The sequence below is a fragment of the Neovison vison genome, chromosome 13 (genome assembly GCF_020171115.1).
Source record: "Neovison vison isolate M4711 chromosome 13, ASM_NN_V1, whole genome shotgun sequence".
Classification (NCBI taxonomy): Eukaryota; Metazoa; Chordata; class Mammalia; order Carnivora; family Mustelidae; genus Neogale; species Neogale vison.
In genome coordinates, this window is record NC_058103.1 from 38,451,872 (window position 1) to 38,479,591 (window position 27,720).

General features: G+C 39.2%; 1 protein-coding gene across 1 annotated transcript in view; it reads right to left on the reverse strand.

Moving 5' to 3' along the window:
- Nucleotides 1-27,720, reverse strand: part of SYT16 (synaptotagmin 16) — a 102,127-nt gene that overhangs the window by 30,806 nt on the left and 43,601 nt on the right. The window contains exon 2 of the mRNA XM_044230728.1: nucleotides 773-985. Within this exon, the coding sequence (XP_044086663.1) occupies nucleotides 773-985 (213 nt within the window). The remainder of the gene's footprint in view (nucleotides 1-772; nucleotides 986-27,720) is intronic.

Genomic DNA, 27,720 nt, shown 5'->3' on the forward strand with positions numbered 1-27,720 from the left:
ACAAGACCTACCTACCATAATGAGCCACAAGCTAGGTTTACTCTACCTCAGAGTACTGTACCACTGGGGAAGGTATTCAGTCTGAAGATGCTGGAAAATGGCATAAGACCTTGCTCTTGCTCAGCAAGCAATTCTCCTGTGGGGCAGAGGATGGGGATAGGGGTGGGGGTGGCCAGAAACCACAGGGAATGAGAGCAGATGTTCAAGGTATGTGCTGTTTGAAAAGGGTTATTCAATATTACTGTAACACATGTTTTTATTTGAAAGGTAAAACATGCCTGTGGCTTTAATAATATGAACTATTAAAAGAAAGATTTCAAAAATTGTCTGAGGTTATACAGATAGATAGAAAATAGACTCTGATTCCAAGTGAGAGAAAAGGCGCAGAATCTCAATGTCAGCAAACAGCTATGTGAAATGTTTATATTTATCAGAGGAGATTAAGATTTTATAAAGCTTAATAAATACCATGCTAATTCTAGCCATTAGTGTTCAAAATATACAAAATGATAAGCTCTAAGGAAGGAGGGGGTCTCACAAATCAGGGGTCAAGATTTTGGTACTTCTTATCCATTCCTTCTCCCAGTTCCCTATATGACACCCCCTTTGTTAGGTTTGAAAAGACCCTTTACCCTGTTCCAGCCTCTAGTTCTTGCCCCATTTTCTTTTCCTCTCTGGGCTCTCAGATACAAGTATAATGATTGACTCAAAGGTGTTCTTACCACTGTCCATCCCTGCTCTAGATAAAGAAAGGGTTTCATGCAAAGAATACCTTCACAGGCAGATACTTCTGTGTTATCCTCCTCATGGGTAGAGAGCAGGTGGCTGAATTTTGATTTCTGCTCCAAGCCCACCTGCTTTCCTTTCTCAGATGCTTCTGAATGGAAACTCTGGGACCGGGACACAGAAATCTCAAATTGTTTGATCACCTCTTCATCACTGTCAGAAGATGTGCATGGCTCTTCATCATCGCCAAAGCTGTTAACTGGGAGCAAACAAGAGCCATGAGTCTCATGTGGGGCTCACAAGAATACAGAGATTGATAACCCGGAGAAATAGAAGAACATAGAAGAACATGAATGATTAGTCTGGATAAAGCAGGCCCAACCCAGACAGAAAGATTTTAAAGCATTTTTTGAAACACAAATTTGAGTCCAAAGGAATAAAACAGGAAAAGAAAGCTTATGTAGGCAAGTAGAAATACATAGCTGGAACTCAGGAGGAACCATCAGGACAACTCCTGACATAATAAGACCTTTAGTTGAGAAGGGCAGCCCTACTGATTTGTTGTTAGGGACATGTGCTTATTAGTGGGAACAGGACATTTGACAATGATGACAGAAAATATGCTCTTAGTCTCATCTCTGTTATTAAAACACAAAGAGCTAAGCCCCATCCCAGAGAAGGCATACTTGCAACTGAGAACTTCCAAAAGTGTCCTAGTTTTGAAGAAACACCCACAGTAGTATATGTAATTTAAGCAAAACAGAACTAGTTTATATTATAATGTTCTAATGCCTTTATCAGCACCAACAACCCAAACCCAACACCCTTTCAGTTATTTGTACTACTTTCCTCGTATCCGCTCACTGGCACTTTCAGTTTCTCCAACAAGCCAAGACGGTTCTTCCCTTTGAGTTCTTTGCCTTTGTTGTTCCTTCTGCCCAGAACCCTCCAGCCCCTGGTGTTTTCCTGGCTGGCTCCTCTCACCACTGAAGTGTCAGCTCCATGGTCACTTCATCCTAAACTCTTCTTCATTGTCCTACCTTAAGCAATTTTCTTCAAAATATTTCTATTCCTCTCTTCTCCCCCATGACCTCCATGAAAATAAAGAAATCACCAGTTTTGTTATCTGATGTCTCTCCATTATGTAAAACAATGTCCATTGCATAGTAAGTGCTTAACAAAAGCTTGTTAAATCTTGAAGAAATTGGTGAAGATCCAGTGTTTTCTCCCAAACCTGAGCGCCGCCCACCCTCTGCACTAACACACACTCACCCAGTGTTCCCTGTGCCTGGAATGTTTTCCCTTTGCCCCCACACCTGTCTAGACTAGTCAAGAATCCGGTTCATCATGAGGACTCAGTATAGATATCACTTCTAGAGACAGCCTTTCACTGACCCCTTAAATCAGGTTCACTGCTCTTCCCATGAGCAGCAAAATAGCTCTCAGCCCTGCCCTATCAATGTTCCCTCCAACTTTGTGACAGATTCACCTATTTAATTTCCAACCATTCCACCCAATCTGTACATAACAGGAGAGTAAGAGACACAGTGGACCACCCACCTTCGCTTCCCTCCAGGCCCTATCTCCATGTCAGGCACACAGCAGGCTACTCTGTAAATATTTGCTGAAAGTAAACTGGAAATGATAAATAATGGGGATTTTTTTTTTCAGAGTGAGTGAGCAAGAGAGCGTTGGGAGGGATGGGAGAGAGGAAGAGAGAGAGAGAATCTTAAGCAGGCTCAACACCCAGCATGGAGGCAGACACAGAGCTCGATCTCACAATCCTGAGATCTGAGCCAGAGTCAAGAGTCAGACACTTAACTGACTGAGTTACCCTGGAGCTCCAGTGGGAAATTATTATTATTTTTTTAAATTTGCCCCTCCCATCCAAAAGTCATACATAATTCTTGGGAAGAATATGGTTATTAATTCACAGATGGGTCCTGAAGATTACTACTGAGCCAGAAGCTAAGAAGAAATTATAAATACATTTTTAAAGTGAGAGAAAATACGTTAAATATCAGCCAGGTCAAAATATCTACTTTCTGTCTTATTTAAGAGTTGATATTCCTGAGTTTGTTTAGAAGATTAGTAATAATGATAAATACTTTTTGCTTTTTTATGTGCCAGAAACTGTCCTAAGTGCCTTACACATATTATCTCATTAAAGACCCATTATTGTTCTCATTTTCCAAGTGAGAAAATCGAAAGAAAAGTCTACAACTGGTTGAAGATCATACTCCCAATAAAGGGTAGAATTGAGTTTTGAATCAAGGTAGCTGTCTCGAGAGGCCATGTTTCTAATTATTATTCTGAAGAGCCGGAGAGAGGCACTAGAAAGAACCCTTCTGAATTCTGAATACTCACATCAACTAGCTCAGCCCCTGCGGTCAAATCTCTTAACCTGTCCGGATCATTTCTAATGTCTGGATCATTTCCCAGGTCTTCTCTAGATCTAAGTTTTCTGACTCCAAACTTCCTACCCAATAAACGTCAATACTGGATCTGTTTTTCTCTTTTATGGAGCAGCTGATTTAAGAATACAAGAGTACATCACTGTCAGCTCACTCAGTTGTGGTGGCTGTGACCAGCACCAGTAAGACCTGAAAAGCCAATTGTCAGAAGACATGAGATATCCCACTAATCCTAAAAAACCACCCCAACAGAAAACCATCACAAGAGGCTGTCTTCCCATGTCTCAATATGCCGTGCAAAGCACCTGTTGTAAGACAGACCATCACATAAGGGAGAGATCCAGGGGCCAATGGAGCAAAATTAAACTCCCTTCACCATTAGAGCACAGGACCAGCTGAGCACCTGAAAAGGAATTAGGGGGATATAAGCATGGGGGATGAAGCATTCATTGGAATTCTAAGTGTAAGATTCCATTCCATTTATATTACTAGGTCAAATTTTAAAATGTAAGTAGTCATAGTTATCAATCTCAAATTGAGTGACTGGATATTTCCTAATCTATAAAATCAATAGTTGGAATTCACTAATTTTTTAGAATTCATTAATTTACCATTATAGGATCCCTGAGAGGTGGGTTTTTTTGTTGTTATTGTTTTGTTTTTGTTTGTTTGTTTTCCCCCAGTGAGTCACTGATCATCCACAGAAGAAAGATTTCCATTTCACTAAACATTCCAGATACCTTCTTGGGACTTTGCATATATTATCTCATTTAATCCTCACAGCAACACCATGCAGTCAGGATCATTATTAGTCCCATCACAGAGATGGAAAACAGAGGCACAGAAAGTTAAGTAGATTGCCCTCAGCAACAACATTAGCAAAGTAACAAAATGGGACTTGAACACTGAACCTGTGTTTTTAGCCCATGAGCATATCATCAAACACTATCGGGTGAGGACACTAGAGCCATATCTAGTTTACTTTTCAGAGTGAGGTGAGGGTACTCTGCACTTCCACCCTGAAATCTTCCAGGAGGTTGCTTGCTTTGTGAGAGGAGACCAGCAGTGAGCCCATGATGGAGTGAGTGAATACATACAGCACGCTGCGGTATAACTGGCCTATTGCCCCTCATGGGATTATAAATAAAAACTGCACGTCCTATTCTAGGCCTCACTCCCCAAGGACTTCAGGGAATTCTCCATTTAAAAATGAAACTTGCCATCCCTCCCTAAAAAGCACTCAGCAGCAACATAAGTCACTAGTGGCACTATTACAATGATAAAAGCAATTGCATATACAGCACGTACCATGTACAGGCACTATTCTAGAACTTTACCTATTTTAACTTATTTACTCTTTACAATAACCTAAACCCATTTTGTGGATGGAAAAACTGAGACAAAGTGAGGCTAGTAATTTGCCATGGTCCTAACAGTAGTAGTGGAACCAAGATTCAAACCCAAGCTGTATTGCTCCAAAGTCAGTGTAAATGAACATAACGCTCCCTCTACCATCTGCTGCCTCAAGGAAAAAAAAATCATTCTTAAATCCTGGTCAAAATCTACACAACTCTGTTTTATCACTAAGAACACAAAATCACATAGTTTGAGCTGGAAAGAATTTTTATAAGCATTTTTTTAGACTTTCTTTTATTTATTTAATACAGAGAAAGAGAGAGCACACGCAGGGGGAGCAGCAGGCAGAGGGAGAGGGAGAAGCAGGTTCTTTGCTGAGCAAGGATCCTAACATGGTACTCCATCCTCAGACCCAGGATCATGACCTGAGCCAAAGGCAGACACTTAACTAAGGCACTCAGGCATCACTATAAACATCTTTTTAAAAGATTCCTGTGGGGTGCCCGGGTGACTCAGTGGGTTAAAGCCTCTGCCTTCAGCTCGGGTCATGGTTCCAGGGTCCTGGGATCGAGCCCCGAGTTGGGCTCTCTGTCCAGCGGGGAGCCTGCTTCCCTTCCTCTCTCTCTGCCTGCCTCTCTGCCTGCTTGTGATCTCTCTGTCTGTCAAATAAATAAATAAAATCTTTAAAAAAAAAAAAGATTCCTGCTACTTGCCTTGTAATAAGTCTATGTCCACAACTAAATAGCTGACCTGGATTTCATTCAACTTAAATTTTTGAAAATCACAAAGTCTCATCTCAGTTGTGACACTTCTTTCAGAGATAAGATAGTACTTTCTGAAACATCATATAAATACCAAGTTTAAACCCCTTTCAAGCTAAGTCCTGGGTAATAACACAGTGGGAATTTGTATTCAGGTCTTCACCCCTTCATCCAATTAGCTTGCTAAAATAATAGGGGGAAAAATTGCACAATTACCGTGGATGTGGATACATCTTAAAGTTGAGATTGTTCATTTCACTCAGACCAGAACACAGAAGGACCATTGATAGAACCCAAATATCCACCACCAAAGAGAAGGCAGACTCTTTTGCAAACCTTCTGATGCTTGGCCACCCAGCTTCATCCCTTTGTTCGCACACTGTAGAGGGGGTACCGCGGGCTTCTTGAACTGGCAAGAAGATCATATCTTGAAAAGGTAGAGAGCGCTGACTGGAGACCCATCAGAACTTGAATCCCTGCTACAATGGAGTCAGAATGTTCCTCCCTCTAATTTGTAATGATTTTTTTTTTCCTAGTTCAAGTAGGAAGGGACAGAGCAATGCTATCTTTATGTCACACATTTAAGTAAAGAAGGTGGGGCCCCAGAGCCACAGAAACAGCCTGTCAAGTACGTCGGTCAAGACTAGAGTGGTTAAGAGTGTGGAATCTGGAGCCCAGCAGCCTAGCTCTGAATTTGAGATCTTCCGTTTGCTAGTTTGAGACCCAAACAAGTTCCTTACTCTCTCTGAACTCTGGTGTCCTTATTTTGAGATTCCTTACTTCTTAATGTTGTTGAGACAAATAAATGAAATAAAATGCACCTGGGTGGCTCAGTTAGTTAAGCGTCCACCTTCGGCTTGAGTCATGATCCCAAGGGTCTAGGACTGAGCTTGCTTCTCCCTCTCCCTCTGCCACTCTCCCTGCTTGTGCTCTCTCTCAAATAAATAAATGAAATCTTTTTAAAAAATAAATGAAATAAACCACTTAGCCCATGCCTGGTATATGATATGCTCAAAAATGTTTCTATTATTATTATTATTAATATCATTATTGTCTCCTATCATGGCAGTGCCCTTATTGGAAGCCCTTTTATGAAGGCTTGCACTTATATGCAAAGGAAATAATGTGCCTGTTCTTGCAGGGTCTACTTGAAAACTCATCATAGGGTTGTTGCAGGGGAAAGGTGGAAGAAACAAGGGCTGGGCGAGGAGGAGGTAAGCCGGTAATGTGAATTGTTACCTTCTTTACCTCACTATCCTTTTTCCCAAGCCTGGAGGTGGGGTGCTCTGTCAGAGTTGGCAATGCTGTCTGGCTGTAGGCAGTGCCCAACACCTGCTCATTTTCTTATTTCTTTTAAGGCAACAAAACCACCAACTGGTGATACAAGGGGAGGATTTCTTAAGCCTGTCTGCTGCTATTTCACAGATGGAGTTAGAATTTATAAATGATCAGTGAAGCTCTGAGCTTATTAATTTGTTCCCACCCACATAGGAGCAATTAGGTGGAAGAAGGTGCTGCTCACATCTTATGCATGGGAAGAGGAGACAGGTCGGGGCGGGTTGTGCTCAGTGGTGCGGTACCTGGGTGCTACTTTTAGCTACAGTTGCAGGAAATCCCTTATATACTAGATTTCTCAAATACCCACAGTAAACGTCTGTCCAGGGTGGCTGGCTAACAGTTAGTTGGTTACAGTGAAAAAGGAGTAGGGAGGTCACATGAGACAACTGCCCGTTTCAGATCCTAAGAAAGTGACCACGTTTCTAGAAGCACGATCCAGCCATTATTGGATTCAGGCAGGAGAGGAAAAGATTTTTATTTATTATCCAGCGTTAGGGGTATTTTTCAGACTATGTTTTGTGAAAAGTCTAGGGTTCTAAAAGGAGCTTCAAGGCCTTTGGACATATGGGTGGCTGCATGGGGCGGGTTGGGCAGTGCAGCCTGTAGAGGCAGGGCTGTTTTGCTCTAATATTATTTACATTTTTGTAGGATTTTGTTGGGAAAAGAATAGGAATCCTGACACTTTTTAAAAGTTCGAAAAACAGCGATATAACCCCACTCCCTCATTCTACTGAACAGACACTGTGTCTGAGGCTACTTAAGGGATTCGCCTAAAGCCAAATAGCTAATTAGTGGCAGAGGAAAGACCAGCACCAGGTCCTCCTGTGCCCACTGGCTCTTGCTACCCTGTACCTTGTGCAAGATATTTTGACAACTCCATTTCCTATATGCACAAAATGATGGCACTTGCAACACTTATATATGAGTGAGTCAAAAAGAAAATCTTTTATTAAAACTAGTTACGGATCACTAGAGTAGGGAAAACATACAATAGTGAAGATTCCAGTTTCATTAACAGCCGAATAAGTGATTTTAACTCACCTATGAATAACAACCATAAACTCGTGAAAAAAAAATTTTTTTAAGTCAACTAGTAAGCAAGAGCAGGGACAATCTGGAGAGGATCCAACTTTTTTTTTTTTTTTAAGATTTTATTTATTTATTTGACAGAGAGAGATCACAAGTAGGCAGAGAGGCAGGCAGAGAGAGAGAGGAGGAAGCAGGCTCCCTGCTGAGCAGAGAGCCCAATGCAGGACTCGATCCCAGGACCCTGAGATCACGACCTGAGCCGAAGGCAGCGGCTTAACCCACTGAGCTACCCAGGATCCAACTTTTGAAAGAAGGAAACTTCCATGATTACATTGCTTTTCTGCTAAGAGTTCCACCAAGTCTATGAAGCATAGGGGATCTAGGACTCTGGCAGACACAGAAGGCTTATTGACTTACAGTATCAGAGGACAGAATTCAGGGCAGCTGGAAATACAGGTGGAAACTCCAGAAAGGAGGAAACCACAGAAAAAGAACTCCAAAGCCTCCATTTGAACTTAGCAAACACTTGGTTGAAATGTGGAATATGAATGCATGGAGTGGGGAGTGGGGTGGGGGGAGGAATCCAAGAAACAGCTAGAGAGCTAAAAAATCTGAGCAGACATTTTGGCTGCAGCCTATTTCAAAAGGAGTCAGGAGTTTGAATCTGGCCAAGTTAGAGACCCCAGGTATTCCATTAAAACTCCAGACAGATCTACCTGAGAGCTAAGACTAAAAGTAAAACTGAAACAAACCCAACAGAACACAGGAATCATAAGATCAAAGGAATCCACTAATAATGGAACTGTGTGCTAAAACAGAAAGTAACTCACTTCTCTTCCCCCACCAGGCCAAGCTCATCCCAGATAAGAGAGGAAGCATCCTGAAAGCATCAGGGGTGGGGTGATTGGCTCAGGCTATGGAGATCACACAAAGGCTGCACTATAATAGGCAGTATTCTGAACAGACCTGTATCTGTACTCACCAGGCCCTCATTTCTCATTATCTGACTCTCTCAACTACAAATGTTTCCCGAACACTTGGCTTTGACAATCACTTTCAGGTTCATCACTGCAACAGGGTTCACCTGCGGAAGAGCAAGTGCTAAACTGTTAACCTCCTGACTCTTTTTGGCTCTGCTCTCTAATATGCATGCCTCCAACAAGGGGATTCCTTGATGGGACCCAAGTGTTGTGTTGTTTTCCTGCTATAGTGGCATTTACATACAAATTAATGGCCAAGACTACAATTTACTCTGCTGAGAACTGTGGTGACCTGATAATTAAATTTCTGCACATGCAGAGAAAACATAAAACCAGACTGTTTGCTCTTGCTTTCTCTTCCCCAACCCCCAACACTTTTCTATCACGCCAATGAATCTTCACAAGCAAATGTGAATCGACATTTTGATTTACAAATGTTCTGATTAGGAAGACAAAAAACAAATTCCATTGCCATGGATACTAAAATGAAGGGCCTGGGATGGGTAGCCAAGGCTGAGAGAGATAATAAACAGATCTTGAGATGTGCAGGTGTTGTGAGTTTTTGAAATTCTAGCTATTAAGTGCATTCACTCATCTTTCCATCCCATGCTGCAAATCATTCTCGAGGCAGTTCCCAAAGTTTTGTTTTATCTTGCAATACAGCCCTGTCAAGCTACAGAGATAGTTTCTAAAAGGCAATCTCAAACTCTCCTCAGTACCAAATCTTCAGTAAATATATCCAAATATATGATAACTGGAAAGAAATAGGCTGAAAATGTTCACTTGGCTAAGTAAGAGCTTTTTAAGAAGAAAAATAAAAGGCAGATTCCAATAAAAGTCACACAATTCATACATCATATATTCAGGGGTGGTACGCATATAGTAGAAGAGCAGCCCTCAGTGATGCCACTGATATCAGATAACGAACAACTTCTCTCCATTTGTGGGAAAGTTAATGGAAATTTTTCCAAATGTTTGACTTTTCCCATAAAGTTTCTGCCCCTTGGGTGCCTCTTATCACATAAGCTGACATGCATGAGCAGATAAAAAAAAAATGTAACAAAGAAATGGAGTAGCTATTTATGTTTCTTTCTTAGTTGATTTGTCTTGGATATGCAATACTCATGACTATGACTGTAACATGGTTTACATCATCTAGTCATATTTTCCACTGACAAAATGAGTCCTGCTTCATGAAGAAAATAAATACATGAAAATTACATGGGGTACCACAAAAATCACGTCAATTTTCAGCATTGAACCACCTGAACAAGCTAAGCACCACTGAATTGGAAATATTGCCCTGGGTATAATAATGTCGCTTGTTTCATCCATATTCTTAACTGCCATGTAGAGCTTACCTTCTGTTATTTATCTTACTTACATTTTCTAAATGGGTTTATGTAGTTGTGATTCCTCCAACGTGTTCAAGGAATTTGTGGTCTTAATTCATTCTTCTCTTCTCTATCCCCTTAGTGCCTAACATATTGTTAGGAGAAAACACAGCCATGTCGCCTGGGTGGCTCAGTCAGTTAAGCGTCTCCCTTCTGGTCAGGTCATGGTCTCAGGGTCCTGGGATCGAGCCCTGCATAGCGCTCTCTGTTCAGCAGGGAGCCTGCTTCCCCCTTTCTCTCTGCCTGCCTCTCTGCCTACTTGTGATCTCTCTCTCTCTCTGTCAAGTAAATAAATAAAATCTAAAAACATTAGAAGTAAAAAAGCAATAAATCAAATCCTTCAATAAGGAATAAACAAATGAATTTAAAATTAGTATAAGAGTGTATTAGCCAGGTTATTCAGAGAAACAGAACCAATAGGGGAGATAATATGATTTATATTTATTTATTATAAGGTATTGGCTCATGTAATTATGGAGGCTGAGAAGTTCCAAGATCTGTAATTGGCAAGCTGGAGACCCAGGAGACCCAGTGAAAGCCTGCGAACAAGGAGAGACAATGGTGTACATTCTAGTTCAAGATCAGATGAAGATCAATGCTTTTTCAAGCAGTTAGGCAAAGTTCTCTTTTACTGAGCTTTTCTGTGCTATTCAGGTCTTCAATAGATTGGGTGAGGCCCACCCCATTAGGGAGGGCAGTTTACTTTACTCAGTCTACCAATTCAAATATTAATCTCCTCCAGAAACATCCTCCCAGATACACCCAGAATAGTATTTGAGCCACTATTTTGGCACCTGTGGCAGAATCAAGTGATGCATACGAGTAACTATCACAAATACCATGAAGGCAAATGCCAAGTGGGAAGAATACCAAAGAGAAGCAAGTCATGCACAGGTTTTCATCCCAGCTCTGACGCTTCCCAACAGGGTGATCTTGGGTGAATTTCGGTTCATTCATCTTTAAAAATCAGACCAGCTTTTGGAAGTCTGAAGCCATATAAAACCTCTCCTGCTACAAACTCATAGAAATGCTGATAAAATTAGAAAAATACTTGGTACTACCCCAGAGGTGTAAACAACTTGTTTGGCTGATATCTAGGATATTAACACACTTGGATTTATGCAAGTCTGGATCTAAGACCCTAGCATAAAGCTACTACTCTTTAATAGAGGCTGCCCTTTCTATGAAAAGGGCACTCATAAATTTCAGCTAAAAGTTTGGACCTAGAGAAGTAGCAAGGAAGGTTACTACCCATTGGGGCTGTGAATGAGAAAAAATTATTCTATGAGAAGTAAAAACATTAAGTCTACCTCTCACAGAGATATAGTACCAGCCCAACACAGACATCTGAAAGTAAGAAATTAATAAGGGAAATGGGTGAGCACTTATGAAATCAAGGAGAACCCAGCAGAAGCAAGTGTAAAATTGCGCTATAGGAATATTTCCATTAACCAGTGAACACAGGATTACACCCTTCACCAAGCACAAACATAGCCCTTCTAAAGATGAGCTAACCTGCAAACACACAGACTATAATAAACAAAAGGTATTAAACTATCTTGAGGTGAGATAGAAAACAATCTAAGAACACACAGTGATTTAAATATGTGGAAGATTTACAAGAATTGGCCATGTATTAGGCCACAGAGGAAGCCTCAAAAATATAATTATACCACACACATTCTAATCTCAATACAGTTAGAAATAAAAGACTTTTTAGAAATTATAAAAATGCCTTTTGGAAACCAGAATCCACATTTTTAAATAATTGATGGGTCAAAGAAGAAACTCTAATTGGAATGATAAAATATTTATAACTGAAAAATAATGAACACATCACATATCATACATTTGTGGGATATATTTAAAGTGGTACTTAAAAGAAATTTATGGATTCATTTAGGGTATATATTAGAAATAAAGAAAAAGACTGGAAAATTAATATGATAAATGGTCAATTCAAGACGTTATTGATCAACAGTTTAAACCGAAGCAAAGTACATGGGAGAAATAAAAAACTAAAAAGTAGATGTTAATAAAAATGTTACTACGAAGACGACAACATTGGAACTAGGGAAGATGAAGACAATCTCTTAAAGATAAGCCAAAATCTTAAAGGTTAAGACGAAGAATACATTTATAGATATAATGGACACTTGAAAATCACAAGAGAACACAAATAAGTTTAAACAATTTTTTTTAAGATTTTATGTATTTATTTGACAGACAGAGATCACAAGCAGGCAGAGAGGCAGGCAGAGAAAGGGGAGGAAGCAGGCTCCATGCTGAGCAGAGAGCCTGATGTGGGGCTCAATCCCAGGGTCCTGGGATCATGACCAGAGCCAAAGGCAGAGGCTTTAACCCTCTGAGCCACCCAGGCACTCCAGTTTAAACAATTTTAAAAAGAACAAATATAAGCTGGTAACTGCTGAAGAAGTAACACGTAGAAAAAAATTCAAAAAGTACATATCATATCCAAATGGTTTTGTGTCAATTTTCCAACTTTCAGTGAATAGGTAACTGCTCTTTTATATAAACCATTCTAGAAGGAAAGACTTCATATATATATATGTATATACATATATATATATATATACATATATATCTCACTTTTTAAGGATAGCTATAAACTCAAATCAGGGAATTTATGTAGTAGTTCAATTTCACACAGCGCTAGTTGCAAACATTGTAAACTAAGTAGCAAACAAAATTTATATCAAAAGCAAATACATTGAGAATAAGAATTTATAACAGACATGCAAAGAAGGTTAAGTATCATGAAGATCTCTTAAATATGCTTAACCACATTAATAGATTAAAGATGAAAAACTTATAATCATCTCGACAGATGTGGAAAATCTAAATAGGTTTCAACACCCATTCATGACAATTATTCTCAGTAACTTGGAATAGAAGGAAGTTTTCTCCACCTGAAAAAGAAAATCTATCATGCATCACACTCAATAGTAAACTTTAACGTTCCTTAGAGACAATAAAAGACAAGAACACTCGATGTTATCACTTCCTTGCAATTCTGTACTAGAGGTCTCAAAAGCACTATAAGACAAGAAAAATAAATGAAGGGCATGTGTTGGAAAGCCAAGAAATGAAATGCCAAGAGATTGAACTTTCCATGTTAAAAAAAAAATTCTGAGAAGAAACCAAGGTCAACCTTTCAATTATTAAGGGTTCATCAAAGGGATATCTGCCTTTAATCGCGGTGAAATAACAAGCACTAAATTTAGCCTCACATGTGAAACAACTAAAAACCTGGACATCAACAACAATTCTGAAAATATTGAACATTAAGCAACTGTGTGCATGTGTGTGTGTTTAAGCCCCTTTCAAATTTTCCGTCACCTGCACCCAGAAGGACCGTGACTAATACAGTAATAAAGGGTGAAGAGTATTATAGGTGATAGTGAAGGGATCTCCATTCTAGATTTGCTTCTTCCAACACATAACTAGGACATCTTGGCCAAGGAACTTTTTATCCCTCTCCCCTGAATTCCTACAATAAACGCTGTCTGCATAATTCATTAAGCAAATAAGTATGTACTGCTTTGTGATAGGTCTTCTCTCTGGGCTAGCTATTTAAATCCTTATTAATATTTTATTCACTTAGCCTGATTTCTCCAATCAGATTATATGTCCTTGACCCCTCACACGTAGCTGGGGCTGCTCCCCTGAACCTAAATACACACATAGCACACCTAATAGGAATCAGCTCATCTTTTAGGGCCCTCTCGGCACAAAACAAATTTATGATTCTGTAAGAATTCAGTGGTCACAAGTATCAAGACTGTTCTCTGTTTCCACAGCACATCACTCATATCGACCACACTGTCTTATGCCTTATCCCCAAAATACCAGGAGTTACTAGAAGAAGAGTCTGCTTTAGGCCTTGACAGCCCCAAAATGGAGCACAAGCCCCTTGACACTGTCAGCATACGGAAAGAATTGGCTGACTTAACTTGAATTCTATCCAAATTTTCCTTTACTTCCAGAAATATTTTCCTTCACTGAAGAAGAACAGAAGTAAAGGGCCAAGTGTTTAGAACAAAAAGACCCAAGTTTTAGGTTCTGCCACTTGTTAGCTGTGTGACTTGCCATTGGTACTTAACTTCTCTGAGCTTCCATTTTTCCTATACAAATGGAAACCTTTTTAAGGTTACTGTGAGGAACAAAAGCAATTATTTATAGGCAAAGAAGGACTCTAAGCAACATTTATTAAACATTCTGATGTACATTACATATAATATCCCATTTAAAACATATAATACCCTTGGAGGACAGCTATGGTATCCTAACCTGACAGAAGTTACTGAGATCCCCAACAGTTAAGTAATGTGCTCACTCTGATTACCAAGTTTGTATTCCCTCCATCACATTATTTTACTTGGTAAATACAAAGTTATGTACAAATAACAGGTGTTCCATTCCCCAGGTGCCAGGAAATTATGAAATAGTTTGAGTCTGGGCCTCAAAACCAAAATGACAAAGAACAAATGAAAATCAAAGCAGAGTCCCTGCTTATCCATAGTAGGTAGGTTTGAAAAAAACCATGGGACACAAACTATTACAAACTTTCCCTCATTACCCGAAGCAGAGGATAGTCACTGGCTGTGGCACACTTGCCTGATAAGCTTGGGTGTGGTCTCAGAATCTGCAAACCTCACTCCAAACAGCAAAACCTACCCATCAGAGTTGCCTGCAAGAGGATGCTACTGGCTGTACTTGGACCCTGGAAAGTCCCTACCTACATCATGTTCAGAGACTGCAGAATGGAGCTAAGGCCACACCTAGAAGCAGGATATAGAGAAAAAAAGAGAGAGAGAGAGAATGGAAAAAATTCATTTATTTAAAAGTCTATCTGCTTAATAAACAGTAACTGGCCCTAGGACATGCCAGGTCCAGCATACAATGGTAAACAGTGACATCCATCAATAGATGAACAGATAAAGGAGGTGTGCTATATATACAAAGAAACATTATTCATCCAAAAAAAAAAAAAAAAGAAATCTTGCCATTTGCAGCAACATGGATGGAGCTACAGAGTAGAACGTTAAGTGAATAAGTCTGTTAGAGGAAGACAGATACCGCCTGACGTCACTCATATGTGGAATTTAAGAAACAAAACAAATGAGCAAAGGGGAAAATGAGAGAAATCAAGAAGCAGATGCTTGATTATAGAGAACTGATGGCTACCAGAGGGAGGAAGGTGGAGGGGTGGGTAGAATATGTGACGGGGATTAAGGCCTGCACTTACCCTGATGAGCATGGGGTGATGCACAGAATTGCCAAATCACTATTGTACACCTGAAACTAAGATAACACTGTATGTTCACTGGAATCAAAATAAAAACTTAAAAAGCCAGACATACAGCACAAAAATAGACCCTGGCCCTCACCCGGCGTGGAAGTCCATGGAATAGCCAGGAAAAGAAGGCTCATTTAAGAAAGCAGAAATGCTGAAATGGGTCAGGATTGAGACTGCCAGAACCATTGCTGGAACCCTTGGGGCTAGATATGTTTCAGAATTCAGGTTCTCTTGGATTTTAAAAAGCCAGTATGGTGTACATACCATATATTATTTAACAGTCCAGTAGAGTCTGGGGCAACACCTTGTAATAAACACATTAATAATTAAAATGTGAAGATTCACTCTAAGAGAGATGAGTAAAGTCTCTAAATAACCTCACTTCAGTTCAAGTCATCTCCAACCTTGTGAAATAATTCCAGTGTTCAATGTTTTGGATTTTAGAATTTAGGACAAGGGTTTGTGCAGTTGCATTAAGGCTAATGTTGAAAATACCAGTTGAAAATAAAAGCCAATTTCACGTATCTGATTTCTAGAGGACACGTCCCAAACCATATGTTGGTATTAGTAAGCTATGGAAGTCTTCCCCCCACAACAAGATTTATTGGTAAATTAGTATTTTTTTAAGATGCAGGAATCTCACATTTCTAAAATTCTTATTTTAAAATATTAAAAAAGCCCATTTGCAGGATAATATCCAGTTCTAGGGTCTAGAGATACCACACGGAAGTGAGGAAACTTCACAAATACAAAGATCCTAGAAAACTGAAAGGACCTTGTGAACAGGGTTTCTGCCAGAACTAGGCTGGAGGGGCAAAAAGCTCACGCTCCTGAAAAGCACCTAATGGAGGGATGGTGTTCTCAGAGCATCTAATACCTGCCTTTGTAGCTTGGAGACAAAGGTGTCTAAGAAGTGCATTGACTAGTCCCTTGTTGTTGTACACAACAGATGATTCTCAATTCTACTTGACTACCCTCTCCCAGAAGGTGACACTGTTGAGGACATTCTTTCCCTGGCCTTCCCCAACAATGCAGCCTCATGTCCTCTCATCCCCCGACCCTGATCCTTCCTGCTCATCTCTTGGCACCAGACCTTAGGTTTCCATCCTGAGCGCTATGTTTAGTACACTTGGTCCTCCTGCAAACCACCCGCAGCTACAACTACCACCTCCACAATGATGACCCATAGAGGGTCTCTGCCAGCCCTCTTTACTGCACCTGCCTCTGGTCTCATTTTCTTCACCACCCCCACCTTGCCCATCCTGTTCCCATTGCTCCCAACCTGTTACCTGCTTCCTTTATCCTCAACACTTCATCTCTTTGCCCAGAAGGACCTCTGCCTGCCCCCAACTTCCACAATCAATTCAACCTCATTCTTCAGTGCTTCTGGCTTCATTTGGTACAGGATCTATTCCCCCACCCCCAAAAGACAAATCTGAGCCTTTCCCTTATTTTTGCTCCCCCTGATGTCTGTGCTTACCCCATATGAAAGCACTAATCAAAATAATTTTACTTGTACATGCTCCCTCCCAACTGATGGCTCCTAAAAAGTGGGAGCAGAGACCCTATCTCTGCATTTTCAGAAACAAGATAGTGTAGTGTCAGGCCGACAACAATTGCTGAGTAAATATTGATTGAGAACAATAATTAATTAGCCCAATCCCACTGTAATGAGAGGACTTGGAACCCCAACAGTATCTAACATAGAAAAGCACCTATCGCCATCACCAGGAACAGAATCAGGCTTAACACAGATGTGTTAAATGAATCAGTTATATATTTTATTAGCATTTATAGGATTCTTTGTCTTGTATTTGAGATACATGCAGATTAAATGAACTCTTGTGGTCTGGACGTGAGCCTCAACTTCTAAAGGAAAATGCCTCTCAAGCTCCAAATAGCTTATAAAGCCACACTTAAAACACAACTCCTTGGTAAGAAGGGGCGAAGTATACACCATTTATACAATTTAGCTTCTATTAACCTATTTTAATTTCTTTTCACTAAACCTGTCAATGGATAGCTATTTGTCTCTTTAATGGAATTACAAATATTTTCCGTTATTATTCCTCTCTGTATTCTGTCCTTACTTTCTTTATCTTCATGGGTTTTTTTTTCTTAATTAAATGAATTCAACCTTATAATGAGCTCTTATATGATTTAAAAAATGAATAGAATCATCTGACTAAATAATCAGGACAAGGTAAAAATCAAGGCAGTGTACAGCAAAAACAAAAATTTATACTTTCAAAAATAAGATGCTAACGAATTTGGGCTAAGGGCCCTTAGGATTACTTCACGCTGAGTTCTAGAATGCACACTAAAACTGATCATGATGCAAATTGGATTTAAGGAAGTTACAACCTCTAGCAATATGTCTAATAACCTGCATGGGGAATTGGATGCCAAAAGTGCCTTAGGGACAAGTGCCCTAGAAGATTTGATGTTCCATACTCAAAAATGACCCACTGACTGCCCCCAGGAAAGCTCACATGTGCACATGCATGCACGCGTGCATGCATACACACTTAAAGAAGCACTGCACACACACACACACACACACACACACACACACACACACTTAAAGAAGCACTGCATCTGTCATTCCAGAAAAATACCTCGAGGCAAACTGAAAGCACCTGTGGTCTGCAGGTTTGCAGGTCTGCAGGTTTGCAGGATGGGTTCCCATCCCTTAGGTTGTCTTTTCATTTCATTCCATCAATCCCACCATCGACAGTAAAACTTCTGTCATTTGCCGGAAGATGCCTATGTCATGGTACAGTTCTCATTTTGTTTGTGATGAGGGTTATTTTTTAAACAGCTTTATAAACCTATAATTCACATGATATACAATTCACCAGCTTTAAGGGTGCCGTTCAGAGGCTCACAGAGCTGTGCAACAACTACCACAATTTTAGAACACTTTCAACATCCCAAGAGAAAACCCCCCACCTCTTCGTCATTCTCTGGTCCCCACATTCACCTTATTCCCCCAGCCCTAGCCAGCCATTTATTTACTTTCTATCTCTATGGATTGGCCTACTCTGGACATTTCATATGAAAGGAGCAATATGATATGTGTCCTTTGTGACTGCCTTCTTTCCTTTAGCATACTGCTTTCAAGGTTTAACTATGCTGAAGCCTAAATCAGTACTCCATTATGGTCAAATAATATTCCATTGTATGGATGTAGCACATTTGCTTACCTATTCGGTTGACGGACATTTATGTTCGCTTTTTAACTAGTACAAATAATACTGTTATGAAACTCAAGAGCCAGACTTTGTGTGAAGATGTTTCCGTTTCCCATGGTTATATACCTAGGACTGGAATTGCTCAGTCACGTGCTAACAACTCCATTACCAAAGAGGTTGCACCTCTGGGAATTTTGTATTCCCACCAACAGTGTGTGAGGGTTCCAATTTCTCCATATCCTCACCAACACCTGTTATTACCTCTCTTTTTATTATAACCATTCTAATGCATGTGATGTGGTATCTTATTGGGATTTTAATTTGCATTTCCCTGATGGCTAATGATATTCAGCATCTTTTCATGCTCTGATAGCAATTTGTAAACCCTCTCTGAAGAAATGTTTATTCAAGTCCTTACCCATTTTTAGGTAGGTTGTTTTCATTTTGTTATTGATTTGTAGGAGTTCTTTATATATTCTAGATATAAGTCCCTTACTAGATATAAAATTCGCAACTACTTTCTCCCATCCCTTAGGATGTCTTTTCATTTCGTTGATGGTATCATTTACAGCACCAAAGTTTTTTTGTTTTCCTGAGGTCTAACGCATCTAGTGTGTGTGTCACTTGTGCTTTTAGCATCCTACCTAATAATGCTTTGGCTAAACCAAGGTCATAAAGTTTACTCCCAGGTTTTTTTTTTTTTCTAAGAGTTTTATAGTTTGGGCTTTACAGTTATGTCTGTGACCCATTTTGAATGAATTCTTGCTTGTGCCATAAGGAAGTTTTTGTTTTTTTAGTTGGACGTTAGTTACATATTCACAAATTATAAAGTATCTCTACGTCTTTCATTTTCCTACATGGCATTAACCCATTCCCTCTTCTCTCCACTTTGCTCACGCTCTAATACACTCATTCTGCATAATGGCTAATGAACTTGTTCTTGTCAATTCAGTTGACACAGGATTGTTAAATTTCTTCCAGAATATCTGTATTTACTTTGAAAATTAAAAAGTGAGGTATGCAATGCAAGTTTCCATTCTTTGTGCATTGGGGTAGGGGAGGAGGGATATTTCTGATTTGATAAGCAAAATTTATATTTAGTGCATTTATTTGTCATATTGTCAAACATTTTATTTTTACTTTTGACCTGCTGGAGGAAGAAGTTTGGCTTCTTTCATTAGTAACAAAATCTGAAGATACATTTTTATCTGATTTTAAAATGCTCATAGCACCTACTTCCCAATAGTCCCATGGTTTTTGAGATGTACTTTTGCCTCAATATTTAAAAAATATCTGGTCATCTATGTATATTTTTCTGAAGTTATATTTTCTGAAATATGAACAAAAAAGTATTTTTCTTAAGTTTAGTATGCTAACTTTACATTACACTTTTAATTTCATGACATGTAATGTCTTTCAAAGGTTGTTCTGTAATTTATGATCTAGTGTTAGATTCATACTTAATTGTTGTATTTCTTTTTTTTTAATATTTTATTTATTTATTTGACAGAGAGAGAGAGAGAGATATCACAAGTAGGCAGAGAGGCAGGCAGAGAGAGAGGGGGGAAGCAGGCTCCCTGCTGAGCAGAGAGCCCCATGTGGGGCTTGATCCCAGGACCCTGAGATCACGACCTGAGCCAAAGGCAGAGGCTTAACCCACTGAGCCACCCAGGTGCCCCATATTTAATTGTTGTATTTCTAAAACTACAGGATTCAAAATAAACCAGTTTGGATGAGTACACCTGAAACAATTAGGAATAAATATTTCTTTCATCTATTGCAATGACACTTTTATTACGTAATGAGATTTTAAAAATTTGTTTACCAAAATATTCTTTTCTTGAAAAAATCATCAGCCACCCCCACTTGCAACCCTCCTCAACGAAATGGTTAAAAAAATTTTTTTACATATACCTTAGTGTTTTTTCAATAAGTTTAGAAGCTCCCAAACTATCAAAACTTCTAGATAAGAGCAACCAACCAGGAATTCAGAGCCAAAAGATCATTTTCATTGTTCAGTATCATTACCCTATGCCAGTTCATTTTTATAAACTCAAATATATAAATATTTATGAACTCAAGTAAGAATTTACTGTGTATTTGGATAAAGAAAAGCATCTTAAGCTAATGGATATTACAAAAGAATTGATTTGGAACTGTCACTATTTGAAGGAATTTTTATTTATTTTTTTTTTAAAGATTTTATTTATTTATTTGACAGAGAGAAATCACAAGTAGGCAGAGAGGCAGGCAGAGAGAGAGAGAGGGAAGCAGGCTCCCTGCTGAGCAGTGAGCCCGATGCCGGACTCGATCCCAGGACTCTGAGATCATGACCTGAGCCGAAGGCAGCAGCTTAACCCACTGAGCCACCCAGGCGCCCCTGAAGGAATTTTTAAATAAACGATCCTTGATTCTCCCAAATGTCCTAGAACAACAGACCTTCAGGATGGCACACCATTTTAATTCTTATCTTACACAGAAAGTAATTAAAACCCAGGAAAATGAAATGATTTTTCCACAATGAAGAAAATGACAGAAGTTATCTTAAGAGCAACCTATAGTTCTATGAAATTTTCAATTGTATTCAGATGTTCAGTTGGCAGCAATAAAACCAGCATTCACCATCTTTATTTTTAGGCTTCTACCACCTTTCTTTTGAAACTTGACTTTCCTTCCCATGCTTACCTTCCTTTCAACTTACTGGGTCAATCTCTCTCATCATTCCCTTTTTATTCATCCAAACCACCAAATTCCCTTCTACCTCTCTAGCCATTGTCAAAGTAATTCATCTGCTATTCTGCACTCCATTAAGTTCCCTTCCATTTTTATAGCTCAAAAATCATGCTGCTGCTATTTTCAGATTTTAGTGTTCGCAGCCTCTTGCTTTCAGGGTTCAGATGAAGTCCATCTTTCATATATAGGTCTTTCCTCATGTCCCTACAGTCTTTTAGTACCAGATAAATCTAAAGACTTCCTCTTTGGGCCATACAAAACTATCTGACACACTCATCTTCAGTAGGAGGCTTGACTCCCTCGTGTCAAGGATCACTGAATTAGAAGTCACAACTTTATCAAGATTTTCAAATTAACCCGGGGGGGGGGTGAGTTTGATATTGAGTCACTGTGTGGGTCATGACATGTGTCCCCTGTCACCACCTATTCATGTGAGTTAGAGGGAGTTCATTACATCCTCCAGATCTGTTTCCTGGACTGTAATATAAGGGGACTCTTCTGGTTTCTAAGTTACTTTTAGCCCTAAGACACTAACATTCTTCTTACTTCCAGGCTCACATTTCCCTTTCTTGTTTTCATGATTAGTAGAAGTGAAAAGATGCCCCGAAGTTCAACTACCTGTTCATGTAGATTAGTAATTATTTGCCTTTCAAATGAGGTTGAACTATTTTTTTCCACCTTTAAAATATACTGTGAACATCATCTCCATTTCTGAACAGCTCCACAGTGTTTTTCTAACTATAGTGTTTGTGCTAGATGTGAATAGACCTGCAAATTAATGCAGTTTAGCTCACTCGAAACCCAAATTGGCAAGTCTCTTTCTCTGAACTCAACTGAACAGGAGTCAGTTTTGAGGACATGGTTGTGTTTAATACAACGAGGCATGTATTTATTTGCACATTGTGACCTTTTATCTTTTAACACATTGCATATGTTTTCAAAGGGACATTAAAGCAAACTTTTAAAATATTAAACTGAGTAGGTTTTAATAATTCAAGAAAATCTGTTCTGGGTAGCTTGTATGCTTTTTGGTATCTTATGTAATTCTCACAGCAATGCTATGAGGCAGATACTATTATTTCCCCCATTTTATAGATAAGGAAACTGAGGTACAGAGTAGGGAAGTTAACTTGGCTAAAGTGACCTAGGCTTCAATCTTAGACAGTTTGGTTCCAAAGCACATGTTCAACTTAAGATCATATGATACAACATCTCTGAAGCTTAGTAACAACCAAATGCAACAGATAAATAATAGCCTTTATTTTCTTTCTTTCCAGCTTTTCATTTTTTTTAATACAAAAGGCCACTGTCTAAAAATCCATGTTGTTTCATCTATGCTTGGCTTCGATCACTGATAAAACTCTCTATTCACTAACGAGAGAAAGGCTAAAGCTACCCTTTGAATCTGACCAACAAATAGCAAAACAAAAACCTTTGTAACCTTGTTGCAGACTGATCAAAGACATATTCTCCTCCTGGAAAGGAAGTGAAGCAGGTAGGTCAGCTGTAACTAAGAAAGAAAGTGAGAGTGAAAAACAAAACTTACAGCACCAAGCTAGACAGGACTTGAACTGGAATGGAGATGGCCTCTATGGATCTTCTATTTTCCAACAAATTAATGTAAATCACGGCCAGATTGGTCTCAGTACAACTCATCATTCAAAAACATTTCAAAATTATTTCTACTCAGGAATAGATCATTTTATGCCATGGGTGAATCTTCTCATAGTCTATGAGAAAATTCTGTTTATCACACTTTCAAAATGAATATTGCCCCCTTGCAGCACAATATAAAGTAGACAAAGCTACCATTCTGTTAAGAAAACTGATTTAAAAGAGAGAGACTCTCTCTGCCTGCCTCTCTGCCTGTTTGTGATCTCTGTCTGTCAAATAAATAAATAAAATCTTTAAAAAAGAGAGAGAGAGAGAGAGAGAGAGAGAGAGTGTGTGTGTGTGTGTGTGTGTGAGGGAAAAGACTGGCAAAATGTCTTTAATCTGAGCAGAAAGATACACTTCAATTTGGCTTTGTATTGAATATTTTCAATAACTGTCAAACTTTCCCACTGCCCAAACTTCCCTAAAAGCATTAAATATCCCATAGCTTTTCTGTGCTCTCTGCTGATGCCTAGCCATGGAAGAAGGTAGGAGGAATGGGTGGTGGAGGGTGGTCACCTACCAGCTGCTTTTAAAATCTGTCAACTGGCAAATGAAGCCTCCTGATTTGTGAGCAATATCCAAAAGAAAAAAAAAATCACAACTACCATCTGGGAAGTGGGAAGAAGATACCACTTGGCAAAAATGTTTCAGAAAACACAGGCAAACACAGAAACACACACAAACACCCCAGTGTGTACACACACAGAAATGCAATGCCCTCAAGTTGATAAACCAACAACCATCCATATTACTAAGCTTTTTTTCCCCTAATTACCCTAACATTAATTAAAAAGGGAAATAAGAGAGTCAGCGGGTAACAGAACAATTGGATTCTGTCGGTAGTCCCACTGATGACTCACCACCTGACTTCAAGCAAACCACCTGTTATGAACTCGTGGCATAGCTTATCAATTTGCAAAGCAGGTGTGAGCATTCTCACCTTCCACAAATTATGAAACTCATTTAAATGAGGATTTCAAAGAACTGTGCTATTCTGGGAATAGCATTCCCGAAAGGGAGTGTAACATATCATTTTTAGAGTTCCACATGATCTCCGTACACTCATCAAGAATCTTCGCAATCATGATAAAACCACCAGTGGGCATCGCTGTTTGTTCACACAGGTGCAGGAGACAACCCTGATGTCTGATCCCATTGTGAAGTGTGGCTGCTGTGAGTATTGGGTGGCTTTGATGGATGCTCTTTGTATCTCCTTTCACTTCACATTCACCCAAGACTTTGATCCAAAAGGGCCACTTCATCCCTAATTAGGATATGCAGGCTGGCCCTATGGGAGCTACTCAGATGAAAGGTAATTGTACAAAGACATCACATACCACTTGAAATTCTGGCCCCTAAATTTTTCACTGTGGAATAGACAAAGTTACTTTTAAAGAAATAATTCCCAAAATTTGATATTGAAATGTTCTATGATTTTTTAATTTTACCTAGTTAATTCCATTAAGTTTCACCTTCTTCCTTTCCTTGATTACACTTCAGGGTATGTCTATATAATTAATACCTTCAAGTTTGCATTTATAAATTGATTTTCAAGTTCCCTTTAAATTGTCTTTTAAGTTCAATTAAAAATATTAGTGTATTTCAATGATATGCATGCGTGCACACACACACACACACACACACATATATATTTCAACACTGGATGAAATAATAACATAAGACTTTAGCTTTTCAGATGTTTATGCTTTGGTGACTTGTCCCTTTCAATAATAAAACCTGGGGGAGAAGAGTCAAGATGGCGGAGGAGTAGCCTACTGAGATGACATCAGGTCACAGGAGTTCAGCTAGATAGTTATCAAACCATTTCAAACACCTACAAACCCAATAGGAGATCAAAGATAAGAAGAGCAGCAATTCTAGAAACAAAAAACCAACCACTTTCTGAAAGGTAGGACCTTGGAGAAGTGAATCCAAAATGATGGGAAGATAGACCGTGGGGGGAAGGGCCAGCTCCCGGCAAGCAGCAGAGCAACGGAGCACAAAATCAGAAATTTTAGAGGTCTGCTCCACTGACAGACATTGCTCCAGAGGCTAAGTGGGGGTGGAGCCCTCGCGGGGACAGTGTGGTCTCAGGTCCCGCAGGGTCACAGAAGGATCAGGGGTGTCTGAATACAGCAGAGCTCACAGATACCATACTAGAAAGCCGGCTACAGAGACAGAGCCAGGGAGTGAGCTCTCAGCTCAGGATTACCTTAAACTGTGACCTGAGACATAGTCGGGCCACTGCTCTTTGAGCAGGGACCCCACAAGTGGCAGATCTGGGGAAACCCACCCTCCACCTCTGGAGGCAGGAATCTGCTGGGTGGGTTTGGAGACTCCAAACATGGCTGTGCTCCAGAGACAGAAACGCTTGGTCAAAGGCTGGGTAAGCTCAGAGCGCGGCCCAAGACCAGGGAGACGGGAGTGATTGAGTGCTTTTCTCTGAAGGCGCACTGAGAAGTGGGGCCCAGCTCTTGGCTCCTCTGGGCCAGAGATTAGGAGGCCGCCATTTTCATTCCCATCCTCCAGAGCTCTACCAAAAGCATTCAGGGAACAAAAGCATCCAAAAAGCAAACTCGAGCAGATTACTTAGCCCAGCCCCTAGCAAGGGCAGTGCAGTTCTGCCTCCAGCAAAGACATTTGAGAATCACTACAATAGGCCTCTCCCCCAGAAGGTCAGCAAGAACATCTAGCCAAGACCAAGTTCACTGATCAAGGAGACCAGTGGAATTCCAGAGAAGGGGAAAGTAAAGCATGGAATTCATGGCTTTCTCCCCATGATTATTTAGTCTTGCAAAGTTAAGTAAATTTTTTTAATTTTATTTTTTTCTTATTCTAATTTTTTAACTTTTCCTCTTTCCTCTTATAACATTTTTAAACTAATTTATTTTAACAATACCTTTCTTAAAAAAATCTTTTTAAACCTTCATTATTATAATCATATTTTATCCTTCATTGTATCTACCTTTATTTTTTATATACATACAGGTTTTATTCTTCTAAAAAAATTTGGGATATAATTTCTTCTAATAGATCAAAATATACCCTAAATCTAGCACAGGGCTTTGTTCTAGTCTCCAGCCTGAGCAAATTCTCTCCATTTTATTTTTCTTTCTTTTTCCCACCAACTTATATTATCAATTCCTTTTTTAGAATTTTTTTAAAATTTTCATCTTTACAGTCATATTCCATCTCTTCATTATGTTTATCATTATTTTGTATATATGTAACTTTTTCTTTTGCTAAAATTTTGGGAGGTAGTTTCTTCTAAGACCAAAATACACCCCAAATCAAGTGGGTGGCTCTGTTCTATTCACCAGTCTAATATATATATATATATTTTTTTTTTAATTTTTTAAAATTCTTTTTAACCTTTCTCCTCCCCTGATTTGGGGTCTCTTCTGATTTGGTTAGTGTACACTTTTCTGGGGTCTTTGCCACCCTTCTAGTATTTTATTCTCGTTCACATATTCTTATCTGGATAAAATGACAATGAAGAAAAACTCACCACAAAAAAAAAAAAAAAGGACAAGAGGCAGTATGGAAGGCTAGGGACCTAATCAATATGGACATTGGTAATATGTCAGATCTAGAGTTCAGGATGACTATTCTCAAGATGCTAGCTGGGCTCAAAAAAGGCATGGAAGATATTTGAGAAACACTGGGGAAATAAAAGAACTAAAATCTAACCAAGTTGAAATAAAAAAATCTGTTAATGAGGTGAAATAAAAAATGGAAGCTCTTACTGCTAGGATAAATGAGGCAGAAGAGAGAATTAGTGATATAGAAGACCAAATGATAAAGAATAAAGAAGCTGAGCAAAAGAGAGACAAACAACTACTGGACCACGAGGGGAGAATTCGAGAGATAAGTGGTACCATAAGATGAAATGACAATAAGGCTGCTTTCAGGATTTTCTCTTTGTCACTAAGACCTGTAAGTTTGACTATTAGATGATGGGGTGTGGACCTATTTTTATTGATTTTGAGCCTGGGACAAGAAGTCTGTAGCATACAATGGTAAAAATATTAAATCAGCAGCAGACTTATTCACAGAGACCTGACAGGCCAGAAAGAACTGGCATGATATATTCAGAGCACTAAATGAGAAAAACATGCAGCCAAGAATACTATATCCAGCTAGGCTATTGTTGAAAATAGAAGGAGAGATAAAAAGCTTCCAGGACAAACAAAAACTAAAAGAGGGGAATTGGAGGGGGAGATGAACCATGAGAGACTATGCACTCTGCAAAACAATCTGAGGGTTTTGAAGGGGTGGGAGGTGGGAGGTTGTGTGAGCCTAGTGGTGGGTATTATGGAGAGCATGTATTGCATGGAGCACTGGGTGTGGTGCATAGACAATGAATTCTGTTACACTGAAAAGAAATTAAAAAAAAAAGAAAACTAAAAGAATTTATAAACAATAGTTCCCTACAGGAAATATTGAAAGGGGTTCTCTAAGCAAAGAGAGAGCCTAAAAGTAACCAACCAGAAAGGAAGAGCGACAATATACAGTACAGTCATTTTACAGGCAATACAATGGCACTAAATTCATATCTTTCTATCGTTACCCTGCGTGTAAATGGCCTAAATGCCCCAATCAAAAGACACAGGGTATCAGAATGGATAAAAACCAAAACCCATCAATATGCTCTCTACAAGAAACTCATTTTAGACCAAAGACACCTCCAGATTTAAAGTGAAGGTGTGGAAAACAATTTACCATGCTAATGGATATCAAAAGAAAGCTGGGGTGGCAATCCTTCTATCAGATCAATTAGATTTTAAGCCAAAGACTATGATAAGAGATGAGGAAGGAC